The 25,963-nt window shown below is 40.5% G+C and overlaps 2 protein-coding genes across 3 annotated transcripts; one reads left to right on the top strand and one right to left on the bottom strand.

Annotated features, from left to right (window-relative positions):
- Positions 1 to 7,077: 7,077 nt before the first annotated feature.
- On the bottom strand, positions 7,078 to 13,748 carry alg2 (ALG2 alpha-1,3/1,6-mannosyltransferase). The gene is made up of 5 exons (XM_088328069.1): positions 13,562 to 13,748; positions 12,018 to 12,189; positions 11,822 to 11,959; positions 11,489 to 11,656; positions 7,078 to 7,835 (listed from the first exon to the last, which is right to left on the bottom strand). The coding sequence occupies exons 2-5, from the start codon at positions 12,186 to 12,188 to the stop codon at positions 7,089 to 7,091; spliced, it is 1,224 nt and encodes a 407-aa protein (XP_088184195.1). The 5' UTR covers position 12,189; positions 13,562 to 13,748; the 3' UTR covers positions 7,078 to 7,088.
- Positions 13,749 to 13,976: 228 nt separating this feature from the next.
- On the top strand, positions 13,977 to 24,858 carry sec61b (SEC61 translocon subunit beta). Of its 2 annotated transcripts, none has more exons than XM_088328067.1 (4): positions 13,977 to 14,134; positions 14,799 to 14,896; positions 20,150 to 20,254; positions 24,454 to 24,858. In XM_088328067.1, the coding sequence occupies exons 1-4, from the start codon at positions 14,132 to 14,134 to the stop codon at positions 24,539 to 24,541; spliced, it is 294 nt and encodes a 97-aa protein (XP_088184193.1). In that variant the 5' UTR covers positions 13,977 to 14,131; the 3' UTR covers positions 24,542 to 24,858. The 2 variants fall into 2 exon arrangements, with proteins under 2 accessions (XP_088184193.1, XP_088184194.1); XM_088328068.1 differs by having other exon boundaries at positions 13,980 to 14,123; positions 14,798 to 14,896.
- Positions 24,859 to 25,963: the final 1,105 nt, after the last annotated feature.

Genomic DNA, 25,963 nt, shown 5'->3' with positions numbered 1-25,963 from the left:
GGAATACGAAAATGGTGTACAAGTGTCATTTATTGAAGAATTGCTGGAAAGTAAATTGTTTAAAAAAATTATATTTTTAGCTTTTTACCAGTTTATTAATCTTTAGTAACTACATAATCAAATATTTATTGATATTTAGGTACACACCTTATTAATATTTTGAAGTGATTTTAGAATGTGGCTATTTTAAAGCAGTTTTAGTGTTCGCTCAATCATGATGTAGGCTTACATATGGTACTTGATGTTGTTTCGGTTTTGCTGGTCATTTTGTTTTTTGAAAGAAAGGAACAGCACAATAGTTTAATTCCATGAATTTGAGAATTGTTTTCGTGATTTGGGTCGCAGCTTGTCATTAGAGTGGAATAGTGGGTCCTGAAATGAGACCAGTTGAGAGCCTTTGTATTAGATCATTTATTGACACATTTGAAAAGATGAAGGCCCAGTGTGTCTTGTTGTGATGGAGACAAACACCAACCACCCATTTGATTGCCTCAGCGTTCGTCTGTTTCCGTCTTTATTCTCCCGAATGAACGTCCTTGTAAAATAACAACTTTTATGACGCATGCTAGCACGAGGTAACTCGTCAGTACAACGATGGCACAAACGCCAAAATACAAGCCAGAGCGAGTCGTAACGTTTCTCCTTGCAGTCTCATAAAACTATTTTGGTGGAGGCTCCAACATGTAAACTATTCCGCTTTCAGAGATCATAAATACGTTTATTGTGATCTTTCACAAAGCTCAGACTTTTATTTAGCAGCAGTAAATCTTTCCTTAGCCGCGTGCTATCGGCATCGGAGACGGACGCAAGAGATGCGCGGTTTGTACGTTTACAGGTGGGAATTTAGTGGATTTTGATGGTTTACAAGGGCAGTAAAGCAGAAAATATATCATTGATAAACATTTTGCCTTGAAGAAAACAGCTCTTAAAAGACGAGCTGTGAATACGAATGGAGATCTGCTTAGATTTTGGGGCATTCCATCATTCACATTGTCATTGGGTTGACTCAAAGTGTCCAAACAGCAGAATTTTTTTTCACTTTTTGGCCTAGCTTTTCACAAGGCTTTTGGGGGTACCTGTAGCAGCAAGATGGCAGACAACCAAGTCAGCTCCCTTTAGGTGAGCCATGTTACATGAAATGAAGAGAAATTTAAAAATGCACCTTTTTTTAGATAGCATTTAGTTTTGCTTATAAATTGAAGCAATACTGTTTTTAATGAATGGGATTTTTAACAATAAGAGGTCCTAAATAATACACATTTTTTAATGTTAAATTTATAGTTTAGTAGAGGCTCAAAACAAGGAGTTAATAAATCAATTGATTTTAAATTTGCAAGATTAGTAGCGGACCCAAACCTCAAATTGGAAATTCAACCTGTTCTGCAGACCCTCCCCTAAGCCCTTTCTTTACATTACATCTCCTAGGTTACAAAAGCAAATCCACCCTAAGGGGTGTGGGATTCAAAGAACAGCAACATGACTAACCGATAGAGACAATTATACAGCAGTGCACAATAGTCAAAATAACAAACTTGTCATGATTACCGATGTGAATCACCTGTGCCCGCTCATTTTGCGCAAACCGCTGCGGGCTCTGATTGGCTCCCTGTGCCTTGTCAAACCCAGCCCGGTCTGTCCCCTGTTGTCAGTCCGTCTGCGAACTTCTGTTTTTACAAGGCAAGCCTTTTTCGACCCTGACTCCCGCCTGTCCTGTTTTTGCTCCCGTTTGTTTCCGGCTATGACCTGTTTTGATCCCGACCATGTCTGCTCTCCCGTCCCGACTTACAACCCGTTCTTAATCCCGACCACGTCTGCTCTCCCAATCCGGCTTGCAACCCATTTCTGACCCTGACCACGTTTTTGCTCTCCTGCCCAGGCTATCGACCTGTTTTTCCGTCCCTGACACCGCCACCGCCCGCTACAGAAGATCCACTTCTGTATATGGATCACAATCCGATTGCGAGAGCGACTTGCTTCCCGCGTTCATCTTCCTTAAATAAAATTGTGAGAAAACGTTACGCGATTTGGGTCTACACTGTGTGCTGGTCGTGACAAACCTAGAATTTTATTGCAATCTCCTTGGAAGGTATTAAAAACAGAAAAAAATGGATTAGTTTGATCGGTTTTTCCTTCCAAATCTAAACTTGGTGCCGGGTTCCACAAAAACTCACGATCTCACAAACTCAACCAGATTAGTGAAGTTATTATCTCTAATGATCAGACTCCAACTAGGTTTGCGTTATTTATCGTCCGAAGGCAAAAAACAAAGGAGACAATAAAAGATTGTTAATTTTCCTTTTACAAACGACCTCGTTCTTATTAATGAACCATGCGTGCTGCTCTAAGCACCTTTTGACTAACTTGCGGGTTGTTTAGCCTTTTCTGGGGCACAAATCCGTGACCTGCTTATTAAAGTGGAGGCAGGAATTGATGTAGTAACCCTGTAGTTCGCATCATCATCATCATCTTCATTTAGCGTCCATGATTAACTCGCAATCATCGTGCGTGATTAAAAGTCAGAGTAAAAATATTCCAGGCATATTTAATAGTCCGACACTAACAAGCGGAGCAGGTCCCAGAGTGTCAACACGACAGATATGGAGAAACCAGCCGCAATACGTCTTTTGCTGGAAAACGCACCTCGCCACCCCCGGCTCATCAACCGACCCCCTCACCATCCACGTCGGATGGTCGGAATTAGAAAAGCAAGCCCGCGGTCTCATTAATTAATTAAACAGTGAGTGCCGGTGGCAGCGAGTTGCCGGTTATCGCTGTCACTCAGACACGGCGTCGTCGCAATAAGAAGGGTACCAGGGGGCAATGGTAGGCCAGGCAGGCACCGGCGGCCTTACTGTCTGCACCCACACTTTGACTTTCTTCTTGAAAATTCATTCTTTGGCCGCTTACTTTTGTAGAAATGTCCGACTAAATGTTGTCCAAGAATTGTGTTTTTGCATGTTATACTTTGGCTGGGTTCCTTTAGTTTGTTTTGCCAAATACTTTTTCATACATGCCAACCTTTTGACATTAAAAACGTTAGATGTTATCACGCACTTGATTTTTAAAAGAGATAGAAAAACTATCTTTAAAGAAGTACTTGTTAAAATGGAGGTGGCAAACTCTTACCAGAACAGAAATCTAATGTGATTAGTGGAGCGGTTTATTTACGCACAAAGACTTAGTCCCGCTACAAAATAAAGCAGCCGTTGACTAAAATAATAGCCTAGAGCCAAGATTTTGTTGTTGCTCTTTAAACAAGCAAAAGATTGAAGATTAGATTGGGATGCTTGGAGTGGTTGGTTGTTGAGAGCTGCAGTGCCCAATTTGGCCTTAGAGACCAAACAAAAGGAAACCAGACGAAAGATGTTTATCGATTTTGATGGTATTTATTGGGGGTGCATTGACACGAGACCTAGCTAAAGATATTTGCGGATGCCTAAAGTACAACTGTGTACATTTTCACAAAAATCGGTTCACCTGTTTCAGAGCGTATAAAACACATACAGACACTCACAAATTAGGATTTATAAAGTGAAAAGACTGCATTTCTATAGAACTCTCAAAGCACTTTACAATGTGCTTCACACTTACCCATTCACAGTTTGATTATTTCTCTTTCGGGGCGCAGCACGCCCAGTCAGGTGACGCCCATTTGACCCCCAAGTTACCTCAAATGTAAACTGTCAGTTTAGATTAGATAGATAGAATAGATTTGAAAAATCGGCAAGGGTTTTTAAAAGAAAAGCAATAGTCTAAAGCAGTGGACTGCAACCACCGGTCCACGGACCGGCACTGGACCGTGGGTGGTTTTATACTGGGCCACACAGAAAGAAAAATAAGTTCCATTTTATTTTGCTACCCACATTAATTTTGTTTTACTGACACTGCTAGTTTACAGAATGAACTTGAATCCGGGCTTGAATCTGTTATGTTTGAATTAAAATCCATCACGTTGGTTCCCTAAGTCCAAAACATAACACTTGGTTTGTTTAAAACAGTATTGGGTTCTTAATGTTTTCCTGATATAAAATAAAACCGATCATATTGTGTCTGTCATGTTAAAGAAAGTTTATTTGTGCTTAATAAACTACACTACGTGGTTAAAATTCAGTTTTGTAATTTTATTTATACTGCTTTGTCTTTTATTAGCATATTTGGTATTGGAGTAATCCAAAAGTAATTGAAAGCAATCCAGTTAAATTACTTCAATGTTACACTATTGGGATTTCGTTAAGGATGACATTTTTCAAGAGGTAATTAGAAACTGTATCGGATTACATTTTTAAAGAAACCTGCCCAACCCTGTTTGGAACAGCCAAAGAAATATAACACAGAACCTGCTGTCATGACCAGCACACAGGGTACACCTAATCTCGTAACGTTTACCACAAGTTTAATTGAAAGAAAGAGGAAGGACTGCGCCCACGATACGGTGTTCGCTGGACGCTGGAAGCAAGTTGCTCTCGACTCGGACTGTGATCCGAACACGGAAGTGGATCTTCCGTGGCGAGTGATGGCGGTGTCAGGGACGGAAAAACTGGTCGGTAGCTGCGACTGCGAGAGTTTGGTGTGGTTGGGGTTGGAAACAGGTCGTAAGCCAGGACGGGAGAGTAGACGTAGTTGGGAACAAAACAGGTCGTAGCCGGAGCAAAAACACGGGACAGGCGGGAGTCAGGGACGAAAAAGGCTTGCCTTGTAAAAACAGAGGTTCGCATACGGACTGACAACAGGGGATTGACAGGACGGGGTTTAAAATAGGGACAGGGAGCCAATCAGAACCCGCAGCGGTTGGCGCCAAAAGAGCGGGCACACGTGATTCACATTGGTAATCATGACAATAGCACAAAAACAATGCAATCAAACCCATAACGTTTTGTGTTCTAGCAACATTCCATAATAAATGTCATTTTGGCTTGTAAATAACTGGTTATTGCAATGAAACATGGTCTGTTTTAGCAGATTCTGCCATCACATCAACCTGACAGAAACCCTCAAACAGAAAATGCTGCGGCGCCTGGAAACGAAAACACCAGCGCTTGTCTGCTTCGTCCTCATCCTAACGAGCGCCATAAAACCCCCCAGCGCAAGACGGGATTTCAAATATGCGCCGACAGTAAAGGACATACTCATTGGGCTCCCCAAAACTCAATAAAGACGGGGAAAACTTTGCCACAAAGCGGCTGAAGAAACTTTTGCGTGTCGTCTGGTTTATTAAGACTTGCGGAATGTCAATAAGAAGCTCCTGATACAGTAGAAGGGTTGGAAGAGGCCGTTGTGCAGACATGCTGACCTTCTGCTATTCTCCTCCTGGATAATAACCCAGACTGCAGCATACTGCCCACCAGCCAGACCTCTAATGAAGCCAAACACTCTCTATCATCTGATAATAACCTCCACGCCGCAGCCAGAGTCACCGAAAAGGGCCGGCGTCTTCGGGAAAAAAAGCTATGAGCAGACAGGAAGTGGAGGAAAGCATCCTGTTTATTGATTTAGGACGCCTGCGTTCCCCCACTAATAAAGATGTCGAAAAATGTAAAAGGGGTGGGGGACATTATATTTGGTTGCTGCGCTGCCACCAGTACAGAACAGCGCGGTAGAAAAGGGAAACGCTTGGTTTTCTTCATAATTAGGTTGTTTCTCGGCAACTGATCCCAAAAGATCGCTGGTAAATTGTCCTTTTAAATACGTAGCCACTACAGTCATGTCACAGCTTTAGAGTTAAAAAAGGGATGTGATACATATTATTTATCAGATCGATAATGGCCCAAAAATTAGATCTCGGCTTTTGGTCTGACAACAAAACCAATAATTGGCTGCTTGTATGTAAACTGAACTGAAACTTCTTTTTCAGAGGTGTGTTTGTTCCAACAGTAAACTAATGTAGACTCCCATGATATCCTGTGTTTTTATTTTATTTTTAAATGGACTTAATGAAATTAATTATTCTGTTTTATATATATATATATATATATATCTTTAGTATTGCTAGTAAAAGGAGAAAAGAACATTAACGAGCAATACGATTTGATATGAAAGACAACTGTTTTCCTTTAAAGATTTTTTTACTCGCCTTAAGACAATAAATAAAACCTTTTTTCCAATATTGGATAAATCAGCTTATTTTTGTTAGACAAGAAAAATATATAGAAATGAGATGAAAAATGTATTGAGATTTTTTTTCTTATTTTAGAGAAAAACAAAATAAAATATTCAGAAATATTCCAAATAATTTCATGAACAATATTATAATAATTAATTATATAATTACATTTTATTTTACTAGAAAAACAATTAAAGCAGAAGTAAATGGTAGGAGACCAAGAGGAAGGCAGCGAGTTAAACATGTTCTAAGGGCAGGGCACCCATATGATGCGGCAGGGGTAAACCAGTGAAAGCTACCAGGCCCTGCTTTTGAACAGAAGAGTGTGATGTGTCACCCTGACCCAAGTGACATGGCCACTTTCTTGTGTCGGTCAACCCTCTCGAGGGATATGTCCAGGGTAGATAGATGGATAGAAAAACGATCAAATATAACAACACAGGAAAAATACTAGAAGCCACATTTTCAGTCACTAGGGTAAGACTGCTTTTTCCTGTGTCTGGTGTGTTATACTGTATAGCTCTATAGATATAAATCTATTTTTCTATCTATCTATCCATGTATCTATGCCACCAACACTTTTGAAGATGAGAGCTACTTTTTTTACATGATTGGCATGAGGGTAATGAGTTTGAAATCAATTTCTCAAATATTGAATCATCATGTTATTACTATGTTATTAATAAATTGTAACGAGCGTCAAAATAGGCTTAGGTAACCACAAAAACATGAAGCTAAATAGAAATCAGTTTTCCTGTCTTAGACCTATCACCGATAAACTATTTTCAGAATCTGTCTGCGGGCTACACAGGTGTTCTTACGGCGCTACCCACGGGCACCACATGGGGGACCCCTGATTTATGCACACACAAAATATCATAGGGTAATATGCATCAGTCAACACGGAACAAAACATCATGTTTTTGGTAGAAGTAGGGGAAAAAAGATCACGTGGATTCCTCCCAAGAAAAAAAAGAAGAAGACATTTTTATTGTGACTGGCTGAGGTGGACCACGTATTTGTGCAGCTGCTTTGAGAAGGCCTGAAGAGAGAACTTATCTTGCACCCTCTTCCTACCAGCTTGTCCCATGTCCCTGCGGAGCTGCGGCTCTACCACCAGCCGCTCCATGGCCTTCGCAAAGGCCTCTGCCGTGGGCTCGCACAAGAAGCCCGTGACGCCGTCCGCCACGCTCTCCAGGGGCCCCCCGGAGTTGACGGCGATAACCGGGCAATGACAGTACATGGCCTCCACGGGGACGATCCCAAAATGCTCCCTGCTGGGCGTGTACAGGACGCCGTGGCTGCCCCGCAGGAGCGCCACCTTGACCGGGTCTGAGGGCGAGCGCAAGAAGGTTACACAGTCCTCCAGGCGCAGCTGGGACGCCACTTCTTTCAATTCGGCGTAATGCTCTACGTTCTCGAGTACCCGTTCATCGTAGCCCCCCGCCACCACAAGGTGGACGCCCGCTCTTCGACCCGGGGGGAGGACGGCCCTTAAAGCCGCCAGGGCCTGTAATGCCAGGCCCAGGTTCTTCTTGCGCTCGTATCGGTTGAGCGAGAGGAAAAGGTGAGATGTTCCCTCAGGTAGCAGCCCCCACAGGCCTTGCGTTTCTGTGGGCGGCTGGTCGAAGGTGCATGTGTTGAGGGACGGATAGAGGACATCTGTCTGGACCCCTTTTAGACTCCGAAAGGTTTCCTTGAAGACTCCTGCTGTGAACTGGCTGTTCACCAAAATCTACGCACAAGTAAAACAAAAAACAAATATTACAGAATGGACCAGCAACGTCAAACATACAGCCTGCAGGCCAGGTTCTGACCATTGGATGATTTAATCCGTCCCGCCATAGATTTCTAAGTATGTCAAAAAAAAGACACAAGTCTATGTCATTTTTATCAAACGTTAAAACAAAATGCTCTTTCCTGCAGCTAGATGGCAGTTTTGAGTTTGTAAAGCATGGTAAGTTGGTTCAGGTGTAAAACTGCATTTACTCAACTGTTAAAATAAACCAGGTAACACATTCAATGCCAAACACAAAAATATGACTTCACCATTGCCTTTGAATTAATATGCTGTGTTAGAATAGATCCCTTGCCATCTGCATTGATAATATATAGGGCCGGTTACTAATGTCGGCTGAATGATAAACAATAAAACTAAAAAAAGAAAAAAAAAATGAAGTGGTGGACAATCTTTTACTGATCAGGCTCGCTTCAGAACAGAAGGTCTGGCTACGGCACCAGAGCTAAACTGATTTTGACACCCCTGGTGTGGACAATTGTACCTCAACTTGTGCATGCGCTTTGGAATGTAGCCCAAAAAAATAATACGTACCGTATTTTCCGCACTATAAGGCGCACCGGGTTATAGGGCGCACCCCCAAAAAATGGTTTTTGGTCCTATATTTTCCATACATAAGGCGCACCGGATTATAGGGCGCTACAATGGGAACGTCGACAAAACAGTCAGATAGTTCAGTCAAACTTATTACCCCCTTAACATTCCCAAAGCTTGCAAAGAAGCAAATACGTGTCGTAGACATGTGCGGATGCGGTGTCCGTACGATGTCACCAAACAAACATTTCTTAGTTTCCATTTTATTTTTTTGCTGGCAACTGTGTGGACAGCAAAGTAAGAATTTTATTGTGCAGGGAAACGGGGTTCTTTACTGTGCATATGACAATAAACACTTTGAATTGAATTGAATTTAAAAAAAGACTCATCACAGAAACATCAAGATCGTTCTAAAATAAGATACCGGGAAAATATAAATCCGCATAGCTCACCTAAGTTCTCTTGCAGCCTTCACGTTCATTAATGATAAGTAACCATGGTCTTCTTACAACGGTGAGTGTAGTAAATCCAGCAGAGTAAAATATTTACAAATACAGAATATTAAAAAATGTTTTCTCTATGCAGTAGTGCAACCCAACCAACGTGTGATTCACATTCATCTTTTTCGGCCAATTGCAGGCTTTGTTTCGCCCCTTTAGCCTATGCGAGCCTGTAAATGATAAAAAGGATCCGCCTCCTTTACCTCCGAATAACGTTAGCCAATAGTGACTGATTCAAATGATGATTGACACATTGGTTAGGAAATGAAACGCCGGTATATAAATTCCAGCATACACCGCGGACGACTTCGCCTTAGGGGGAAAATCTAGTCGGCGCCTGCTTGCTTTAGTTGCAAGACTTTGCGACTTAATATTGATCCATATATATGGCGCACTGACCACGTATCTGTTAGAAGAGCCCTTGACTTGACTGACCTGTTTGGGAGGGCGTCTGGGTCAAGGCTAAATAGAGAAAAATCACAAGTGAAGTTTTATGGACCGTGGAAAGAGACAGAAAAGGCAGGACTCCCACTGACTGTGTTAAAGACAGACCAGAAAATCCTAGGGATAAAATTCAATGCGGATGGAGGAGGCGAGACCAACTGGGACGATGTGACAAGGAAAGTTAAGCAGACTTGTTTTTTGGACACTAAGAAATATAGAGGGGAAGGTCCTAATCATCAAAGCGATCATCCTCCCACTGCTTTTATCAATCAGTTTAGTCTTTATGCCCAAAAGAAACGTGCTGTTACAACTGGACCGAGCCATCTTTCACTTTATCTGGGGCTCAAAGTGGGAAAGGATAAAAAGAGATACAATGAAAAAGAAAAAGGAAAAAGGGGGGAAAGGAGTGCCTGACCTCCAGCTTTTCCTGGGAAGCAAATATGTCTCTCTCCACTTCCAAAACGCCATGGGCCCACCCAACAACCCGAAAAGTCAAGCGATGACCCGGCTCATACTTGCGGAAGCTAAAGCTCGAACCAAACAATCGTTTGATTCCAGTTTAATTTAACTTGCCACCAACACATCTTTTTATTCAGGATTTTTTAAAGAAATTTGATTTAGAAACACAAGAATGTCACACTTTACAAAACCACAGGTCCCTTATTGCTATTGTGCAAGAGCGAGCAACAGTGAGTCCTGTGCGGGGGCTTGCGTTTGGCGAACATACTTTGCTGCTATTAGTGTCAATAAATTTGTTCAAACCAGCACTGTATTATAAGGCGCATGGTCAGCTTTTGAAAAAAATAAAGGCTTTTAGGTGCGCCTTATAGTCCGGAAAATACGGTAATCATAAAACAGCTTGAAAAATCCATTGCCGTTCGAGGCAAATCATGAAAATGTGAGAAATTAGAAAAGGAGCACATGGGCAAGGCAAGCCACAATTGCCAAAGTCCTTAATTGAAAGCAACAAAGAATTAAAACGAAATCGCGGAACAAAAACAGTTATTTTTACCCCCACCACACCAATTTGATTTCAAAATAGTATCCCTAATCGTCATGGTTTTCACATTACATAGGAAAAATGTTGGTGATGATTCAACATTAGAACAGGGGTGAAAAAACGTTTTTGAGTCGCAGGCCAGATTAGTTTTGAAAATTTGACAGAGAGGCTAGGCTAGGAAGATAAAAATATATTGATCATTTTTTTGTTCCTACCAATATAATCATGAGTCTAATACAACGTAGAAAAAGATAACGTAAGCCTAACACATTTTTCTAAAATCTAAACTACTTCGGAAATCCAGACTTCTGCGCATGTTTGTATGTGACTTATACGCTCTGAAACGGGTAAACCAATTTTCGTGAAAATTTACATTTGAACCTTAGGCCTCCGTGAGTGTCTTCAGTTTCGTGTCCAGACACCCTTAATGAATACCAACAAAATCGATAAACATCTGCCTTTTCGTGGTCTGCTCGAGTGGGTTCTCGAACTACCTCTTGTGGCCGAGTTGAGTACTGCAGCTCCCAACGACTGACCACTCCAAGCAGCCGAAATTATTCTTCTATCGGCCTGGCAACTATCATTATATTTCTATTATTTATGTAAAGCAGGCCGGGTTAAAAAGCCTTTTTGCCATTATGGTATGTTCCACAGTGACACTATGACCATTGCATTTAGAGAAAATATTAACTTTAGCTTCCAGATGCTCGAATTTCTCTAAATGTTATTTCAATAGAAAGGGCACGCTTGACGTTTTAAAAACTGAAATATGTGTAAATTGCAATGCAGTATGATTGGGTTTTATTTTTTAATTTCACACTAATTACCTCATGAGCGGCCCCTTCTCAAGGTTTCTTCATTTTCCTCATGTTGAGGTTTTTGAGTTTTTCTTTGCCCTCATGTAGGTTTTAGATCAGGGGATGGTGTAATAAGTCTGTGGTTTGCAATAATCTGTGGTCTGAGGAGCCCTTTGAGACTCTTTGTCATTAAGGGTTATACAAATCAACATGACTTGACTTGACTAATCACCATATGTGTTTAGGTAATGTGACAAATCACATTGAAAAAATATGTAAAGAGTGTTTGACCCTCAGGCCTATTAAGAGTTGTACCAGATCAGCCATGCCTGTCGTTTGTTCCTCCAAGAAGTCAATCGGTGCACGATACAGCTTTTTGAGGGCTGAGTTTCTTTGCGTCAGCAGCTGGTCGGGAAAGTGACAGTAGAATAAAACTTTCTTTCTGTGACGGGACAGCCTCAACACCGGAATACACGCCGACACCTAGGGTGGGATTTGAATATTAAATAGAACTATTAATATATAACGCCATAACTCTATTTGTATACCAAGAAACACAAATTACATCCAGAGAAAAAGCATGATTGCTCATATGAATGAGGGTAAAATATTAGCGATTGTGCAGATGATCTCTTAGAGAACACTCACCTGATCACAGAAAATAACATCGTATTCCAGCCCGCTGAAGAAAACCAAATAGAGCGCCACGTAGATCATCCGCACGTAAGCGCACACGGCATGGAGGAAACCAAAAACACTGGTGGGCAGCCAGTCACCAACACAAACCTGTTGGACGACAATTGAATAAATTTTCCTCCTCACGATTATCTGAATGAGTGCTTACCACGGGTAGGTTTGGGTCGAGGGTCTCAGAGAAACAGTGAGTTGGGTCATAGTGGGCGGTCAAAATCTGTACGTGGCATCCCTTGGAGTTGAGGGCCACAGCAGCATCAACAACCAAGCGCTCTGCCCCGCCTATACCAAGGTCTGGATGCAGAAACACTACCCGCACCATCCTGGACATAAAGAAAGAAAGATAACAATTATAGGGATGATTTATTAACATTCAGAATGAAAGAAACTTTCACAAATGCAATGTTAAGGGTAAAACAAGTGCTGGAGTGGAGCAGTTTCATTGAGGTTTTTTATTATAGTTAAACAGATGAAAACAACAATAACAAAACTGAATTTTCTGGCCTCGTGAGTTTAGTACAAAATTGTGATGGTTTCACAAGTGCGCTTTAATAAGGCTGTTTCAAAAACAAAAAATATGAAGACTAAATCCTGCATGTGGTTTATAGGACTCAATGTCTTCATTCCAACAGTTAATCAGAAAACCACTTTGAACTTACAACGAATGGATATATTTAGATTAAGTATATAGGTAAATAACTACATTCGAGCGGCACGGCGGGACAGTGGATAGCGCGTGTGCAGCACAGTTCTGAGGTCATGAGATCGAACCTCCTGTGTGGAGTTTGCATGTTCTCCCCGTGCTTGTGTGGGTTTACTCCGGGCACTCCGGTTTCCTCCCACACTCCAAAAACATGCATGTTAGGTTAATTGGCAGGTCTAAATTGTCCCTAGGTGTGAATGAGGGAGCGAATTGTCTGTCCCTTTGTGCCCTGCGACTGGTTAGTCCGTCTGCGACACAATTCTGAGGTCTTGGGTTCAAATGACACTACCAGCCCTCCTGTGCGGAGTTTGCATGTTCTCCCCTGCCTGCGTGGGTTTCCTCCGGGTGCTCCGGTTTCCTCCCACATTCCAAAAACATGCACAGCAGATAAATAGCTGCCTCTAAATTGTCCCTAGGTGTGAATGAGGGAGCGAATTGTCTGTCCCTGTGTGCCCTGCGACTGGCTGGCAACCAGTTCAGGGTGTCCCCTGCCACTGCCCGAAGATAGCTGGGATGGGCTCCAGCACCCCCGCGACCCTACTGAGGATAAGCGGTGCAGTTAATGAATGAATGAACTACATTCGATCTAAGGACAATCATAATGTGCATTGAATGCCACTGAAAGATCTACTTGATTAAAATAGTGTTGTGATGGTTACAAAAAAAATGATGTAACCGGAAAACTCATACAACGATGACACATAAATGCATGAACAAAATCCACAACCCTAAATATTAACAACTACTCTGTATCTTAATTGAGTTATTACTTGTCTTGTCGAATGGGCTAATCAAGCTGTAAACAAGTATTACTCTCTCCACTTGCTACAATCTGATGAATTTAAATGGGAAGAAACCACAACAATATCAATTAAAATAAATTGCACCAAAAAAAGCACAGTGCAGCTTGCATGCATTGCTAAATTGTTATATTTAAAAGCGAACCCTTGCAGACACATATGCGACAGCTGTATACATTACGATCGGTATACCTTTGGTTACTTTATCCAAGTGTTGGAACTTGTGATTGTGCTCTTCTTGTGTCTTCTTCTATCATGAGTTGTCATGAAACACAAGCGCAGGCAGCCATTTTGGCTCTGATTTCATACGAGAAAATAGGAGAATTTAACTTCCGCATGAGCCAAAACGGCGACAGTATTCCTGTGGATTGTCATTCGTCTTGTGGAAGACACGTCACCCAGACAACAGGGGCGATCATTTAATCTGCCTATGTAAAAATACATGACCGGGACAGTGTAACTTGGGCTGAAATGGGTTTATATTTTTTAAATCAGAAATGTTGAACATAAATTAACAGAATGGTGCGTAATATGTTGTACTTTTTATATTTTCTCTCATGGGACGTTTTTTCTTGACAGGCATTATTTTGATAACCCACACTGGTCCTTAGATTTTGCAGTCGTGTCCTTTTTTAGACAAGCGTCAGCGTTGCGGGTGTCTTCTCAAGTTTGGACCACTCCATTCAGAACTGACAGCCTTTCTATTGGAAGTGGACGTCAAAAGAAAACCTCCGAAACTTAAATTAAACAAAATAAAACAAAATGGTAAGAAAACGAAGCCTGTTTTTGCTTCCATCCCCCTACAAGGATGTGGTGCTTCATCAGGGATTTTACTAGCTGCTAGTGTTAGCACGACTGCTGTCCATAGCGTAGTGTGTACGTGGCTTGCCCACCAACAAATTACCGCTTTTGCTTGTTATCAAAGTTTAAATTATTAAATCATCATATAAATTAAATGTTAGTAGGAGATTGCTTCAGAAACTGGGATTGTTTTTAATAGACTGCGTTGTGTTTCCATCCATTATCTGCACCGCTTAACCTCAGCAGGGTCGCGGGGGTGCTGGAGCCCATCCCAGCTATTTTCGGGCAGTGGGCAGGGGACACCCTGAACTGGTTGCCAACCAGTCACAGGGCACACATGGGCAGACCATTCGCTCACTCTTTCACACCTAGGGACAACTCAGACTGGCCAATTAACCTGACATGCATGTTTTCGGAATGTGGGAGGAAACCCAAGCAAGCACGGGGAAAACATGCAAACTCCACACAGGAGGTTTGATCTCATGACCTTAGAACTGTGTCACACACGTGCTAACCACTGCGCCGCCGTGCTGCCCAGGTTGTTTCACCTAATGTTATTTATAACTGGTACTCATCAAATATTGGAATTCTTACTGTATAGTAACTATTGTGAATTTGTTTCCCTCAGCCTGGACCAGCAGTAAGTGCAACCAATGTCGGGGCTTCTAGCCGGTCACCCAGCAAGACTGTGGCCCCCCGCGTAGCAGGCTCCACAGTCAGACAAAGGTAAACTTCAAATATGGTAAATGGTCTGCATTTGTATATTGCTTTTCAAGTCAATGAAGACCTCCCAAAGCGCTTTACAATGTGCTTCACACTTATCCATTCCCACACACACTCACACACCAAAAGGGAGTGAATCCATGCAGGGCGCCTACCTGCTTATTGAGGGCATTAGGGATTCAGTGTCTTGCCCAAGGACACTTCGACATACAACGCGGAGGAGCCACAAATAACGTCATACTCTCATACATGCATGACTATACTCTCAATCAGACATACCCATTCAAACCACTACTACTGGAAGAAACTCACACATTTTTGTATTTCCTGTGATTGTCTCTGTGTGATATTTAAATTGGTTTGATGATCTGAAACATTTTGAGAGTGATAAATGTGTAAAATAAAACAACAACACATAAATCAGAAAAGGGAAAATACTTTTTCACAACACAGTATGATTTACTCTCATATTTTACAAATGTCTCGATTGTCACTTGACTTTAACGTAGAGAACATTGTTACAATGAGATCAGACTTGGCACTCCAGTATAAATACACAATCAAGACTTAAATAAGAAAAATTAAGATTAAAATAGATCTAAGGATAAATTCAACTGACCTAAGTTGTAAGTGCATCAGAACAGAGGATATTTACTAATCACGTGAGCAACCCGGGTAGTGGCTGTTATGCCGGATGCGTGTAAGTTTATCACATTATTATTTTGATTGATATTGAAAATATGACGATCAAAGGTCTAGTTTGGCTGTCATTAAACAATCCAGGCTAAGTTGCGACAACAAATATTCAGAGATGTGCAAGCAAGACCCACGCGCCCTAGAGCAGTATTTTTCAAACTTTTTGAGCCAGGGCATCATTTTTATATTGGAAATATTTTGCGGCATACCAATAACCAAAAAATGTGATAAAATGACACTGAACAGTATGTATAATTACAATCTAATTTATAATACCCCCAGATTTTACAGCACAGACACTTGACAATGACATATTTGCAGAAAATGATTCATGCATGTTTTATGAAATTTTAAAAAGTGACATTGGATAATTTCTCACAGCACACCTGACGATCTTTCACAGCACACTAGTGTGTCGCGGCACAGTAGTTCAAAATCACTGCCCTAGAGAAAAGCGTTTGGTGTAGAGGATAGTGTTCAAATGACTAAGGATCAACCAATGAGGGTTTTTCATCACTGCTACTGATCATTAGTATTAAGAGGAAGCCGATAACTTGTATATAAAGCTGATATTCATTTGCTGTAAAAGCTTAAAGTAGTGTAAGAAAATTGAAATAATGCAAAAAGAAACTACAAATGTATGATATACATTGCAATAAATTGTAATAGCTCACTGAAACCCTATACAGTAAATAAATTAGTTCTGTTTTGGAGCCAGATTCACAAATTAATGTTATGGTAACCGCTAATCAGTTTTCCACTTTATGCTTTCCCTCAATCACAAACACATGTTTCATTGGGGAACTAATGTTATGATAAGAGCTAATATATCAGTCTCAAAATGAACGTGCTTCCCTAAAACAAGATTACTACACTTTTTACGCTATCTCTCAATCACACACACGCGTCTCTCATATTAATGTTATGGTAACGGCTAATCAGCTTTCCACTTTATGCTCTCCCTCAATCACAAACACGTTTGATTGGGGAATTATTGGTATGATAAGAGCTAATATATCAGTCTCCACATGAATGTGCTTCCCTAAAACAAGTTAACTACACTATTTATGCTATCTCTTAATCACACACACGCGTCTCTACCTCAGACTTAAAAAAATTCTTGTCATCAGTGGTCTTTATTCCTGGGTGATCCCAAGAGCCAAGAAGAAATCCGCAGGTTCGAAAGCGTTCTCTATTCGGGCCCCGGTGCTGTGGAATGCTCTCCCCCCCTGAGATTCGATCTGCAACCTCAGTGGAAATGTTTAAATCTAAGCTTAAAACACACTTCTATTCTTTAGCATATGAATAACCGATATTTTATGTTTACAATATGTGTATTATTTGCCCTCATGTAGGTTTTAGATCAGGGGATGGTGTCCTAATAGTCTGTAGTTTGCAATAGTCTTTGATATTTGAAATAGCCCTTTGAGACTCTTTGTGATTAAGGGCTATACAAATAAACTTGACTTGACTTAGGACTTAGCAGAGCTGCCGCTGTTTACTCCGCTCTAACATTATTCTCCTGCTCATTGCAATGTTAGTAATAGTCGTGAGATGTAGAGCACTTTTATTTTATTCCTTTTATTTGAACGTCCAACAAAATTACTGTAAACCTGTGACAACATCAAGCCGCGTCTGATGGACCCATCCAACATGGCTGATTGTTTACATTCTTGGGTGTTGTGCATGATGTCACGTGAAAGCTATTAATAGTGCAATAACATTTAGCAGGAATATAGTTCCAAAACAATTTAATTCATAGGTGGGCCTTTGAGAAGAAACTGCATCCGAGCCTGTTAGTCTTTGTTCTAAGAGACCGGTAGCGCCTACCATAAGGCAGCGGGCCAAAAACGTGGTGGTCGAGGTGAGAAGAGTCCTTTATGACTGGGGTCAGGTACCTGTGACTTTTTCATGACTACATATTCCTCTGAGATTAAAACTACTTTTTAACGCATTTAGGCCTGGAGTGCAACTCCTTGTTTCTACTACTAGCGTCTGAAGCGCAATTGCGCTTTTCTTCCCTTAAGGCTGGTAAGAAGAAATGTCATTATGATGATTTCAAAGATGTCAAAAGATTCTTATCTAGGAAACGTAAGGTAGGACCTATAATGACCACTTGGTTCAGGAGGTTAGAACTGTTACTTTCTTGTTTGCAGTATTAAGTGATATTTATACGAAAGAACTATGTTCTCACCTTGGTTTGGAACCATCATTTATGACAAGAATGACGATCAAAGTGAATCTCTGTTATCTTCAGTAACCGAGGAAGATGTTTTTTTCGTGGGATACAGGCTATGGCATTATTATTTCATATACTTTATGAAATCATCAAATGTCACAGAGAAATAAAATGTAGTGAAGAATTAGCTTTTGTCTATAGAGTAGGTTTTTGTTGAATTCTCTTTAATTCAAAAGGTTCCTTAGCCCTGCTATGTAAGGTTGTTGGCTCCTCTGCAGTTTTGCAAGCTGGTAATATCTATCCTCCGTACGAGGCAGAGAGCAGCCAATAATTGTCTTGGCTGTGTTGATGCCTCTTCAATTTTTACATAAACGAAGCTGATTGCTCTGAAACAAATAATAATTTGATTGGAGATTAAAGCGGAGATTCAAATCAGTGGTGATGGAAAATTAACACGACACACTGTTGGGATCTATGATGCATCCTCCAAAGTGGCACCCTCGGTTGTTAGTTTGTCAGAAATTGGGCAAAGACATTTTTTGTTCTCTTGTTCAGGCAACATCTTCAAAAACTCATGCTTGACCTTAGGTAATAAAGTACAAAATGCCCTGATCCCCCTTTTCTTTGTTGATATCAGTGCATCTTTTATAAAGTTATCAGTAGATTAGATCAACTACGGGATCTCTCAGGGCATTTGTCAAAAGAGCTCTCTGTAAATTCCCTGTCAGCCATGACAATTGGCATTTTCATGAATATCAACACAATTTCCATCACATGCTGGACTAACGACTTCATCTAGTAACGCTTACAGGCATGACTTTGTTTCATCTAATGATGATGCTGACTGATAGTTATGACTTTTATCTTCCGAGTTGATTTAAGGTCAACAAAAAGAAAGTGGAGATATAATTTGAGGTTCAAAGTGGGAACCTGTTGCTGCAAATAGCTCAAAAAACGACATTCAAGGTATAATGTATATGAACAAAGTCCGTCCATCCATTTTTTGCGCTGCTTATCCTTAGTAGGGTTGCGGGGGTGTTGGAGTCCATTCCAGCTTTTTCTTTATTTTTTGCAGTAACACTTTTTTTCTCCGTCAACCAGCAGTACACACAAAAACATGAATAGTTTTATGAATGTCTAATTAAATTAAATGATTATGATAATAAAATACTGTCATTTTCTAATCAATAATACATTGGCTCCTTGCAGTTTCTGTGGAGGATGGGAAGCTTTCTCAACTTGCGTGTCAACTTTTGGAGACGGCTCAATTGCATTACACTTTTAATACGGCCTAAGTGTTAATTAATTAAAGGGACAGTGTGTATTATTTAGTGGTAAAAAACAGTCATGAACATTTTTGGATCCAAATAAAAAGCAAAAATACACAAACTTTAAAAAAAATACTCTTAGGTCAAGACATTTGCATTTACTTCACATAACATAAGCTTCACTTAGCGCAGTGGTGGGAACACAACAGCCTGCGGGCTACACACGGCCCACAAGCTTTTTAAACTGGGCCGCCCAACGAAAATGGTAAAAAATATAATTATAATATGGTAAAACATACAAAATAAGTAGTTGTTGTTTAAGGGGCAGTCTCAAGTGTCCCCACGTGCCCCCTTCTCCATTAAAAAATATATTTTTCATGATGCGTTAATGTGTACTGCGCTCAAGACCCACAATCAAATAGTTGGTTGCATATTTCTCTCCTTTTTTTTCAAAAAATTGTTGTATTTTATTTGGTAAGATTTTCTTCAAATTTCATAAAAAAAGAACACATCTGAGCTAGCCTGTCTTGCATTTTGATTTTTTCAATGTTAACAATTTTTGTGGTTAAAGAAATGCTTACAATATGACTTTTCTGAGTGTTTCAAGTCCAATTATATGGAATTCATATATTTAGTTATGAACATAAAATGTAATATATGAATGCAAATTTATGCACATGAGAAAAAATGGATAGACCTGCATGATCTTTTTCCTCATGCATCCGATATTCCAGATATAAAGGAAATCCTAATCATGTTTCTCTTCCTGGCCTGGCCCCTTTGCAAAAATGTTTTAGACGTATAAATGTCAGCTATCTCGAGGCTACAGTGACCCAGAAACCCTGCCAAACTCAAAGAAAAAAAATCAAAGAAGAATGATGCAGTTTGGTCATTTAGAGTCTCCATAGTTTTTGTTCTTCCATTTGCTTTTTAACACTTGTTTTCATTTGCATTAGACAATGCAGTGAAATCTATTGGTCGAATAATATACTTTCCCTTTAAGTTGTCCCCTGTCCAGTCATCAGTCACGCCCTCTATAAATATTTCCCTGCATATGCAAATGATTTCTGACAATTTCCATGCTGAGCCATTGCTCTTTTATGCATTCAACAGGAAAGCAACCAGCAGTGGTACCCGCAGTGGCGGCAGGACGGCTGGATCGGCCGGTACAGGAGGAATGTGGCGCTTTTACACAGAGGACTCGCCAGGTCTCAAAGTGTAAGTATGTTGTCATAAAAGCCACAATTAAATTAAAATGTATTTCTAATACAATTTTTACACAATGAATGACACCTAAAGTGATGTATAAAATCAGGTGTACAATAAAGAATAAAAAAATTCTCTTTTTCCCCCTATCCAACGACACAAAACACTAAATCAGAGGTAAAACATCTCAAACTTATCAAAAAGAATTAATTAAAAGCCACATTAAAAAAATAGGTCTTGAGCCTCTTCTTTAGGGGACAGTGTGTATTATTTAGCGCCTCTTTGTGGTTAAGAAAATAAATTATTGATTTAAATCACAAACAATACATAAACCGTCATATAAATTTGCACTTTTTTAAAATACTCGTACGTGGAGAAATTTTTGTTTATTCAACATGAGATGATGTTTTTTTCCCTTTCCCAATTTTCATCTCTTTTTATCCTTTTTCTATTTTGTTTTTTTCCCTTTGTTTTTATCGTTTTTTACCCTTTTCCTACTTTTTTAATCCTCCAATTTTCTGTTTTTCCTGTTTCTTTAATAATACATATTGTAGTTTTGGTCAAAGTTTCTTTGACTTTCAGGACAGATGACTAAGACCTCTGTTTTGTCCTGGTGGAGCCTTAGAAAGTTCTCTGCCATTCATGACTTAATATCTAAAATGCATATGAAAAGGATATCTGTAGGACTGTTGTTATTAGGGGACCTGGCAATGTACAGATGGGTGTCGTCTGCTTAACTATGAAAATTGACCCTGTGACCCTGATGACATTGCCAAGGTTAAACTTATACAGATTAAAAAGTTTCTTTAGGAAGTACTGCCTGTTGCGCCCATTCCTCCCAAGGCATACATGTTTCCACCCGGTGTTTAGAGAATGTGCTAACGACTGCACTACGGAAACATGGATTAAAAAGTACCGGGCCTAAAATTGAACCTCGGGTAACCCCACATTCAACTTTGTGGGTTCTGGAGGAACATGTATCCATACCTATTAAGAAATGTCTGTCTGTGAGGTAGGAATTAAAAGTGTCCCCGAAAATTTGATGTCCTCTGTCAGACCGTTCCATAGGCGAGGACCAAAGTGGCTGAAAGCTGTCATACCAATGTTCTTGTCCTCACCCTAGGAACAATTAACAAACTGCTGGCAGAGGAACTCAGGGACTTGTATAATAAAAGCTGATCAGACAAATAAAATAGCCTGTTAAACTAGTCAAAGAACCTTAAATTTGATTGTTAAAGGCACAGGGAGCCAATGCAGCGATTTTAAAACCGGTGTAACGTGATCCCTCCCCCGGCCTTTTGTATGCACACGTGTTGATGATTTTTGCAGTAGCTGCAAGCTTGCCATATTCTTTTTGGGAAGAACGGAGAGCAGGGCATTACAGAGAGGATAGTAAAGTATGCATGAGAACTTCTTTTTGCCTTAGAGAGAAATGGGCTTACCATGGCTATTTTCTTCAGGTGATGAAACCCAATTTTAGTGACGTTTTTGATATTTGATATGTGGAATAAAATTGAGGTCAGAGTCAAAACAAATGCCAAATTTTTAACAAAATGTAAAGATGGCGTAATAATCATATGTTGTGCTTCGGGGATCGCTCACAGGGAAATAGGGTAGAAAAGTTTGAGAACTTCGCATCTTGTGTCAGGCTGTCTGCTGTTCCCATTATTTGAAAAAAAAAAGCACCCTATCTCCGGGTCGCTTGCGATTGATCGATCGAACTGCGCCGCTTATGGAGTGTGTGTGGAAGGAGGGCACACTCCTGGTACGGCGCTGTATATCGAGTGCGCGTTTGTTCCCGCGTTAGACGGCGCTCGCTGAGCTTCATTAAAGGATCCACTCTGAAAGGTCAACTCAATTACAGCCTCCTGACAGGGGCGGGGGATAGAGGAGGCGGTTGGCATGGTGATGCATCCCCCTCACACTCCCCCTCCTTCAGAGTTGAGAGCCCCTCCCCGGTGTCAGCGCCTCATCAATAAAGAGTCGGGGCCGGCTCGAAGACTCTACCGCGCACTCTAAACCTGATGAGAAACTGTTTAAAAGTTCCAAGCGAGCACATTTGTTTGCGTGGTGGTTAACATGCACTTTGAGGCCTGATGGGGTTTTTTTTTTTTTTTTGAAGGGGATCAGTTTGAAGTCGGGCGATGAATGATGCTGTAAAACACAGTATTATCTGAACTATAAGTCTCTCCAGAGTATAAGTCGTACCAGCCTAAAATTTACAATTGTATAAGTCGCACTCGTAGTATAAGTCGCATTTTGGGGGGGAAATCTTTTGAAGTCCTACACCAAAAACATGTGTCATCTTGAAAGTCAATTTAAATAAAACGAATATGGAGACGATGGTATTCTAATGTTACTCGTACATGCATAACATAGACACACTCGTCAGTAACATATTAAGAGTTATTCACAAAACTTTAGTATGAAGAACATGCTTACCAAAGTATCATCTTCACTCCAACACCAATCAAAACCTTCGTCAATGGTGTCATTTAACGGTTAACAGTTCCCTCATGGTCCCGGAGGTAGACGATGGTCATGGTTGAAATGATCAACACAGGCCGAGAACGCCCTCTTGCAGTTTAGTGTGAAAACAATATGTAAAGTGATACAATACCAGTAAGAAAAAGTATAAGTTGCACCCCCTGCAACTTCTAGTCCGTAAAATACGGTAACTGCTTTCAATACTGTTCTACTGTAAAATGGTTACAAATGTATTACAGACCAATAATCTATAGTAGTTTATAGTCTGCAAAATAATGGTAAGAAGACCAAATCTGAGGGTCAATTACACCGTAGATGGCGATAATGTCCTCCTCGATCTCTTCTTCCTGTCTAGTCAATCGGCACCTATCCAATTGTGTTTGATGGGGACCACATCTCATTTTGTTGTGATTTTGTTTGATTTTTCCTTTTACAAGAAAGTTAGTGATAAGTGGAAAACGGTGACAAGGATCAAAATTGTTGTTCAATAGTCTACCATTGAAACACAAAGTATAGTAAATGGTATGAAAATGTTTCTTGCTTTTTTACCAGTATTTTTTGATCTTTATTATCTACGCAAGTAATTATGGTTGTCTTTAAAATTTTGGGTTAGAACTTCCTTTAGTATCTGGCTATTTCAAAACCGGTTTAGGAGGTCGCTTATATGTGATGTAGGCCTATATGAGACTATATACGATACTTGAAGTGTTTTTGGGTTTAAAAATTAAAAATGCATTCTCCCATCTCCGCTCTAAACTGCACAATACTTTTATTCAATAAATTTTAGAAGGTTTTTTTTTCTTGACTTGTAGCAGCTTGTCATTAGGGTGTAATGGTGCGTCTTTAAGGACAATCTGGTTAGAGCTACTTTAGTTGCTGATGCTGATTGGCCCGTTAATATCATAGCGACTTGCATACTGTACTGTGACTGTACCACCTGATGAGTCTTCTTTCTGCATCTCGCTGAGAAGATATTGTTTCCTCCTCCTGTCGTCATGCCACCTAAACCATCCATCTCTCGCTCGCTCAGTCGGCAAGGCTTTTAATCGAGGTGGGGCCAAAAAGCACAAAAAATAAAAGGAATGGTTTCAATTTACTCACTCACTAAAATAATGAAATACTTAAGTGTAACCACCATAAATTAAGAAAAAATATTTAAAAGTTTTCTAAAAATTACTACATTTAACTACTATTTTCTTGACATTTTGCTGCATGGTGGGCCACCGGGCTCTGGTCGTTACAAAACCGCTGTACAGTATTGGTCCACTTGGCACTGTTCATGGGAGGTTCTGCAGTTACAACTGGATTTTATAACATGGTAGTGAACATTTTTTACAGTGAGATTTGGCATGGCATCCAGGGATAAATATGAAGTAAAGACTTAAAAGATAAAAATAAGAGAAGAATGTCAGGATAAATAGATAAAAATATTCATGGTGCTTGGACACTAGGCTTAGTTGTAAGTAATATGTGATGGGGGTTTATTTTGTACTGTAAAACATGGGATATTTTTCACTAAATATATTAGATGTATTTCTATTAGACTATTACTACACCCCTGATCTAAAACTTACATGAGGGCAAGGAAAAAATTGAGAACTGTTTACAGATATGAAAAATACTCAGACGTGCTTCCTCCTCATATGATTCATTAGAATGTCAGTGAAGAGTGAATCTCCCTGGCCATTTATTGATGCTTTTTGTAAATATCTGTTTTGTTCTAGGGGCCCCGTGCCAGTGTTGGTGATGAGCCTGCTCTTCATCGCCTCCGTCTTTATGCTGCACATCTGGGGAAAGTACACCCGCTCTTAAGCTTCGAAGCTCACCATCTTATCGGACCAGGACCAAACCGCAGAAGACCCCCTCCACCTTTACAAAACCCGCAACAGGATTTTTTTTTTAATGAATAAATGGAAGACGCTCTCCACTCTTGCGCTGTCTTGCATGTCACGTTTGTTTCAAATCCAGTGCTCGAGGACAATAGCGTTGATTTCAGGCAAGCCTGGAAGTGTTTTTGTGAGTAGCTTTTTTTTGTAATTTTACAGAAAATGGTGATTGCAAAGAAAATACAACAGAACGTTGGATATTCAGATTTCATATGAAAATAAAATGATGAAAAAAATGTCCAATCGTGGATATTTTGGTGTCCTTTCCAACAACCAGTTTGTGAGTGACACTTAAAAAACAGAAACTATGAAAGAGGGACACGTGAGCCAAAGTTAAAGGGTGTTTAATATTTGGCTACTTGGTGTTGTATGGTCTAGTCACATCAGTCTGGAGAACACCATCCATCCATTATCTGTACCCCTTATCCTCAGTAGGGTCGCGGGGGTGCTGGAGCCCATCTCAGCCATCCTCGGGCAGTGGGCAGGGGAGACCCTGAAAAACTCCTTGCTTAAGATTCTCTCCTGGTTGATAAAAGGGTGCCACTTTCCGTTACTTGAAATATCTATCTACCCTGGTCATATCCGTCGAGAGGGTTGACAGACAGCAAGACAAATACATACACAAAAGCTAAGAAAAAACAAATTATGACCATGGCCAACCAAAATGCCCAAACAATTTAAGCACCTCGGCACCCAAGTTGGTCATGCTTTTTCCCTCCAGATGAAACGGGACACAAGAAAGCGGCCATGTCACTCGGGTCAGGGTGACACAACACACTCTTCTGTTCAACAGCAGGGCCCGACAGCTTTCACTGGTTTACCCCTGCCGCATCATACAGGTGCCCTGCCCATCCCTTAGAACACGTCTTAACATCCCACTATCATTTTTATAACACATCAAATCAAAGCAGCCTTACCAGCAGCTCCGTGTTAGTTCGCAATTGTGATTTATTGTTTTAAGTGTCTGTTTCTATCTTCGGTTTTTTTCGTCCCGTTTGACAACCACACTTTGGATTACTTTCTTTCCTGTCGTTATCGGTTTTAACGCACAAAAATGCGTTTATTCGAGGAATCAACTCCTTCGCCTAAAGAATTCTCGTGCCAGTCTGATGAGGGAGCCCTATTGTGGATGAAGAGCCGGAGCTAAGGCTAAGCGGCTAGCGGCGATATAAGTCTTCGGTACCGTCCGTAATGATGGTAAATGTGAACTCTACCAAATAAGACCGACAAACTGGCTATGATGGTGAAAAACATCAAAGCGTACAGGGAATGCAGTTTGCTGTGTTTTACAGAAACGTGGCTCACGCCTAGTATCCCGGACGCTAACGTGGAGCTATCCGGAGCTACC

This window comes from Urocampus carinirostris, chromosome 2 (assembly GCF_059441175.1).
Source record: "Urocampus carinirostris isolate Australia breed hairy pipefish chromosome 2, RoL_Ucar_1.0, whole genome shotgun sequence".
Lineage (NCBI taxonomy): Eukaryota > Metazoa > Chordata > Actinopteri > Syngnathiformes > Syngnathidae > Urocampus > Urocampus carinirostris.
Note: the sequence above shows the minus strand (reverse complement) of the source record. Positions and strands in the feature narration are given on the sequence as shown.

Bases quoted from the DNA above. Each gene is read 5' to 3' on its own strand.
- sec61b (XM_088328067.1), top strand. The intron at 14,897-20,149 runs GTAAACTTCAAA...TGCATTCAACAG, and splicing joins GGCTCCACAGTCAGACAAAG to GAAAGCAACCAGCAGTGGTA. The intron at 20,255-24,453 runs GTAAGTATGTTG...GTTTTGTTCTAG, and splicing joins GACTCGCCAGGTCTCAAAGT to GGGCCCCGTGCCAGTGTTGG.
- alg2 (XM_088328069.1), bottom strand. From the start codon at position 12,188: ATGGTGCGGGTAGTGTTTCTGCATCCAGACCTTGGTATAGGCGGGGCA. The intron at 11,960-12,017 runs GTAAGCACTCAT...GTCGTCCAACAG, and splicing joins TCGACCCAAACCTACCCGTG to GTTTGTGTTGGTGACTGGCT. The intron at 7,836-11,488 runs GTACAACTCTTA...ACTTGTGCGTAG, and splicing joins CGACAGGCATGGCTGATCTG to ATTTTGGTGAACAGCCAGTT.